This window comes from Homalodisca vitripennis, unplaced genomic scaffold (genome assembly GCF_021130785.1).
Source record: "Homalodisca vitripennis isolate AUS2020 unplaced genomic scaffold, UT_GWSS_2.1 ScUCBcl_12981;HRSCAF=22989, whole genome shotgun sequence".
NCBI classification, from domain to species: domain Eukaryota; kingdom Metazoa; phylum Arthropoda; class Insecta; order Hemiptera; family Cicadellidae; genus Homalodisca; species Homalodisca vitripennis.
In genome coordinates, this window is record NW_025789095.1 from 1,916 (window position 1) to 8,597 (window position 6,682).

Sequence of the window (6,682 nt, forward strand, 5' to 3'; positions counted from 1 at the left end):
CTGTACACTCTGTGTGGTCTGTGTAGGAACGGCAACATTATGATTGGGCCTGCTGGGGACGGCGACACCGCAGAGATGGAATAGAGCCGAGCTTGTTCTTCAAGATCGACTCCAACTTGCCGCCCCTATGTTGGTGTGCGAGCCCTGCCAGGAGTCGGTGAACTTACAAGGTTCTGGGCACTGAACTGTCTAGTGTGGTCTGTGTAGGAACGGCAACATTATGATTGGGCTGCTGGGGACGGCGACACCGCAGAGATGGAATAGAGCCGAGCTTGTCTTCAAAATCGACTCCAACTTGCCGCCCCCCCCCACACCCCCCCCCCCCCCCACACCCAGCCCCCCCCCCCCCCCCCATGTTGGTGCGAGCCCTGCCAGGACTAAAGCGGGAACTACAAGGTTCTGGGCACTGAACACTCTGTGTGTGGTCTGTGTAGGAACGGCAACATTAACATTATGATTGGGCTGCTGGGGACGGCCGACACCGCAGAGATGGAATAGAGCCGAGCTTGTCCTTCAAAATCGACTTCTTCAAAATCGACTCCAACTTGCCGCCCATGTTGGTGCGAGCCCTCCTGCCAGGAGTCGGGAACTACAAGGTTCTGGGCACTGAACACTCTGTGTGGTCTGTGTAGGAACGGCAACATTATGATTGGGCTGCTGGGGACGGCGACACCGCAGAGATGGAATAGAGCCGAGCTTGTCTTCAAGATCGACTCCAACTTGCCGCCCATGTTGGTGCGGAGCCCTGCCAGGAGTCGGGAACTACAAGGTCCTGGGCACTTGACTATACCTCGTTCGCCCTTCTCTATTCCTGCTCCGACATGGGCATACTGCATGCTGGTTAGTGTCGCCATTTATATCATAGTTGATAGTAGATGAATACGTAAGATTTTTATGTATTTAAGATCATTAAATATAGTGCAATCATATTAAATCAGTGCAATTGGTGTATCCAATCCGTGTATCGCCTTTAAGTATTCAAATTTTGGGCCTGAAGCTCCACGTAAGTGGGCGATTTATTGCTCAAACTGAAGATAAAAGTCAAGCCCTTTTCTTGTTAAAGCATTTGATTACGCATGTTGGCGAAAGTGTACAGAATGTTTTCCATGTTTTACTTCCTTTTATCCGAGCAGAGAGAATGAAGATGAAAATTGGAGCAATGCAGAAATACTTACTGTAGTCATAGTGAGATTGTTGTTTCCCAGTGAGAAAGCTATACCAATGGACCAATACCCTCTCCCTGAATGTAGTTATGAAGATATATTTACTGACATATATATTTAAATAAATTTGTACTATGTTTTAATAAAGTTGCCTCAGTATTGAATTGAAATAGGTTTATTTTGATAATTTAAACTAAACCTTTAAAAACGTTTCAAGCGAAAATTTTTTATTTTGGACAGATTCAGTGTGAAATTCTACTTAATTTTGTGGTTTATTTCAGATGTCATTACAATCTCACATGAAAAATATAAAAATTTGGTGAACTTCTCAAAGATTTTGGAAACTTTTCAACACCAGCAAAGTATTTTTAATAGCGATAAGGTGTGTGAAGATAGGAAAAATACACAAGAGTTGACATTTGTTGTGATTTTGAATATAAATACAAAGTTTCACAAAGAGAAATATCTTCCTAAGTAACAGATTATACTAAACCTGATATTTAAATATCTCAGTACATTTCATCAATGATATAAAGTAACTGTATTTTTCGCTTTCTTAAATTAAATAAAAAAATGTGTTTTCTCCTTAAATAATGAACCATACAAACATGCCATGCCATGCAGCTATAGTTCTGCCTGATGATTAGGATATTTTTATATAGAAAAAAATATAATTTAACTTATTTTTATAAATTATTACTAAATTACAAGAGAGCAGTAAAGAGGAAAAAGAGTGTTTCTGGGACTTACAACTGCCCTATTATGAGCTCGCCACAAGAGGTTATAAATTATGAGATGTTATAAGACGAGAAAAGTTAAAACAAATTCATGATATAGTAAATGAAAATTTACAACAAGGGAATTTACTGGACGTAACTTAGAGTCGTGAGGTTTTTTTCCATGAACCTATATCTACCAAATTCCGATATCCTATATCCACACCATGGAAAAATGCTCACTACGGTATTTTTATAGAATTGCAACCTGCATGTCCTGAATTAGGCAACTATAAGTTGGTTAAAATGCGTTGAAATTAAAAAACGATTCGCAATCCAAAAACATCGAAGTCATAGTAAACTAAAAACCGGAAACTTCAAAAAATAAATGCCTGGATTAACGCAAAACTAAGATATTTTGGGACTAAGAAAATTCAGAGATTTTTGTTCCTCGTCAAAAAACACATCCTTAATTCACTCGAATGACATGTTTCTAATTGATAAGAAAATGTATTGATAAGGATAAAAATCTGAAATCATAATAAAATAAAAAAATACAATTTTCTTGAATCATAAATAAATAAAACACGTTGTTCTCTGAAGGTATCAGTCATGTACATACTGTACACACTGTTGGTTTACAAAGTTGACAAAATTTTCAACTTTAAATGCCTGTAATTTGTCATGAAGTACTTCCACATTTTCAACTTTTTCAGTTGAAAATAATGTCTCAAAGACTGAGTGATACGTTCAGAGAACAACGTGTTTTTATTTATTTATAATTCAAGAAAACTGTATTTTTTTAATAATTTTTTTATTTTATATTTAAAAAGTTTTATTTATATAATCAACTTAACCTTATTTTGTACCTGAAGATGGAATCAATGATTCCGAAATGTACATAGTAAGAAAAATAAAAAGTTTAAAAGTGTTAAAAGTTTATTTATATTATGTTATTTATTATAAAACACTTTTCGAGGCTACATCTCTTCTAACATGTATTTTTTTATTTATTTTGATAAACAAAATTTATTATTTTTTACTGTAAAACATGAAAACATATGATCATACATGGTGGTTGGTCGACGAATGCAGACGTATTGTGAACTGTATTCTGTAGTTCAGTTTTAATAATAAATTAGTGTTGTGTTTAGTTTTTTATTGAGTGCATGTTTTAGAGTTAGTGAAGTTGACACACAACATGGTAGTTGTAATTCCTGACATTGGCGTGTCACAACGCTCTGGTATGATTTGTTTATCTTAACCTAGTTTGTAATTATGTGTTAGGTTAGTTATTTACCTGAAAGAAGAGATCTGATTGCAGATCTTGAAAACGTAGTGTTACTGATTTTTTTGTTTCACTGAACGATGGCAAATTTCCGGAAAAATCCTGTTTTCCTTCACAACTGTGAATTGAATTACTCATTACTTGGTGAGTGACCTTTGAAGATTTCCTTACAAATAGCCCATTTAAAGTACCTTTGAAGGTTGTTTGCAAGTATGGCAAACCTAACATCACCAAATACGATAAGACTTCCATGTGAATGTTGAGTTGTGTAAACTAATTTACCATCCTTCCTCTCCAGATCTCCTGTGGGTTCTGGCTCGACAGAAGGAGTTGCCTGTGTCATCTAGAGTTCAAGTATACGACATCCTCAGCACGCTCAACATCGACCCTGGCCGACTCACCCTCACTAAACACAACAAGTGTCCACAGTTCTAGAGGAGGATCTATCTACCACACATCTACCACACATTTACCACACACATCCACTTTCTATTTACCGTCGTAGAAGAATTGTTGTCGAAGACTGAATTGTTACCACTACCTTATTTACAAGTATAAACAAATGTGAGATAAATCTAGAAATTTATAATTTTGTCAAATGTGTTTCATATTTATTTAACTAATTGGTATACAGTTGTTGGTCAGCAAACAAACATTTTTTGGAATATAGCAATCAGTTACGTCATGTTCAAATAACCGAGTAAACTAAATTAATTTGTGTTCGTCCACAAGTGCAAATGTGTGTTATGTTAGTGCTATTTTTGTTTGTGGGGCTATTAAACTTTTTACAATCATAAATTTATTATTGTAATACACTTTTCATGTTGTTTACATGACGGTACATATGCCATAAGAGAAACATTAATCAATAGTTTGAAGCTTGAAAAAAGTTTCTGTAACTGTCCTAAGTGTTTTAATATAGTGAAATTATATATTGTTTCGGTATTAAAGTAGGTAAATATTTGTCAGTAATAAAACTGACATGTATTTTGTCAGTGATAAAACCGGTATGCATTTTGTCACTGATTAAAACTGACATTTGTTTTGTAAGTGATAAAACTGTACACTGTATTTTGTAAGTGATAAAACCGACATGTATTTTGTCAGTGATAAACCGATATGCATTATGTCACTGATATAAAACTGACATTTGTTTTGTAAGTGATAAAACCGGACATGCGTTTTGTCAGTGATAAAACCGACAAGCATTTTGTCAGTGATAAAACTGACATTTTTTGTCAGTGATAAAAACCGACATTTTTGTCAGTGATAAAACTGACATGAAAATATGCAATAATTAAATTAGTAGCCATGCATGTTAGATGTGTCTAATATTGAATGTAGTTCTTGAGATTCTTCCATAAAGTGTCTGTAATGATTTGAGTATTAAAACAAGTTCTTGATAAATTTAAAAAATTAATAAATTTATGGACAAGATTTGTAATATGATGTGTGTGAAGTTCTCTGAGGCGAATGAATATAAATGCATGGGCACACACGAACGATACAGGGTTAGAACTAATGCCATATGGACCGCAGAGACATTATTTGTCTTGGTCTCAGAGCGGGTACTTATTCTATGGTCGATGATATATATACATTTTTCACGATGTTCACGAATTTACGATGCCTTACGTAATGGAATGAAGCTGAGAATAACCGTAGAGGATTAGGTATTCACTGATTTATTGCAGCAACGATAATATTCGAAGTGTTTTGTAGAAAATGTAATGCATAAGAATGCAACTGGTGTTGTACCTTGATCAATAATTTATCGAAACTTATGAAATCTTTTATATAATTCTTTGCACAACTTTGCTACTGATTAAGGAAACTAGACGCGTAGGATTCCTTTCCAATATAAGAAACACCTTAATTTACACTGATTTAAAACACAGAAATTAAATGCAAAGGACGCATTATATAATAAAACAAGTGAACATAATTCCATGGAAGCATTATACAATATAATAAACTCTTAACACAATAAAATATTAGGTTAGATTGTAGTCGTAAAAATAAAATAATTTGTGCATCAAAAAAGTTACAGTAATGACAATTGTAATCCTGTGATATTAGACCAATTTCTTTATTATTCGAATTTCTTTTTTACATTCCCTAACTTACTTGCTATTATATCGCACATATAATTAGAAAGTAAAAACATACGTTTTTGCTCAGTTTATTCACTAGAGGATGGTTGCACACAAATAGTCCTAAGATGGATGGGGTGTCTGGATCCCCTCTTCACCCCGCGCCCAACGATGTTGCCAGTTTTACGCGTTGGATAATATATGATCAGTCTCATCATATGATGTAATGAACTAATATGACCGTTGTTACCACAAAAAATATACGTACTTTAGTTTTCATTCATATGTTCGGCAGACAACATTGTAAATCACAACAGTTATTGACCATAATTACGTTCATAGCGGGTAGCACCTGATGGTCAGGCAGAGATGTGGCAAACACGCCATCAAACGCTCAATTGGGAACTATGTTTTGAGTGCAGCCTAACCTTCTAGTTTATTTTTGGTATCGTATTATTTTGGACTATGGACGAAACCCTTTTACCAGTTTAGCACTAATTTTTAATAAAATAGCGAAATCCCACAACATTTTGTTTTCCTTTCGTTGTTTCAATATACCCCACTTTCCCAATACGAACACAACGGGGTAACATTTAATTTATAAAATTGTAAACTTTATCGCTCTAGACGGTTTTTTCAACATTCTGTGACGGGTTAACCGGCGTTTGTCAACAGTAGTTGGAACCACCGATGAAGGTACCCGCCACACTCGCGTTTCGTTTTAATTTGATATTAAAATACCACACAGTCGCACAATACAGTAAAAAAAAATTTATAAATTAAAAACACACACAACCCCATTAATAAGAGAAAAGAGATGGTAACGGTTTTTTTTAAACAATTACTATTGTTTTGGTATTATTTTTCTTGTTATTGTATCGTTTTACGCTTAATGTGTTTTAAATTTTATCATGCAACCCGCAATGCTAACCTGATCATATCACTTTGTTTGGACAAACGCGCAGATGAACCGTATCATAACTCTTAGGGAACTGTTAGAAGTTATATTTTACTGTTTTTATAACTAATGCTCAATTGGTAACTTTATTTACATTTAAATAACACATTAAACCAATGTTTTTTAAAAACTTTTTATTTTTTGTGAGACCTTTCTCGATTAAACAAAAAACTGATGTGTCTGACCTGAAGATAGCCTTGCTATTCGAAAGGCCGCTAAAAAAAATGTAAAGTTTTTATAATATAGGTTTATGAGTTTGAATGTTAAACTTAAGTTAACAATTGGACCAATAAAAGCTCCATCTTCAATATGTTAATGGTGTAGAGAGGAGATATAAACTGTAAAACTGTATAAGATCCTATTATTGAATATATAACTAAATTGTGTGTGGGAAACGTTTAGATTTACAAATTCCTAATTTATTTTTTTTGTTGTAAATGGAAAAATTTTAAACATATAAAAAA

At 34.3% G+C, this 6,682-nt stretch overlaps 1 protein-coding gene across 1 annotated transcript; it reads left to right on the plus strand.

Moving 5' to 3' along the window:
• Window positions 1–539: 539 nt before the first annotated feature.
• On the plus strand, window positions 540–3,803 carry LOC124375074 (apolipoprotein D-like). The gene is given in 4 exon segments (XM_046833195.1): window positions 540–741; window positions 743–781; window positions 783–840; window positions 3,466–3,803. Coding segments are annotated over 4 exon segments (330 nt in total). The 5' UTR covers window positions 540–645; the 3' UTR covers window positions 3,603–3,803.
• The last annotated feature ends 2,879 nt before the right edge of the window (window positions 3,804–6,682 follow it).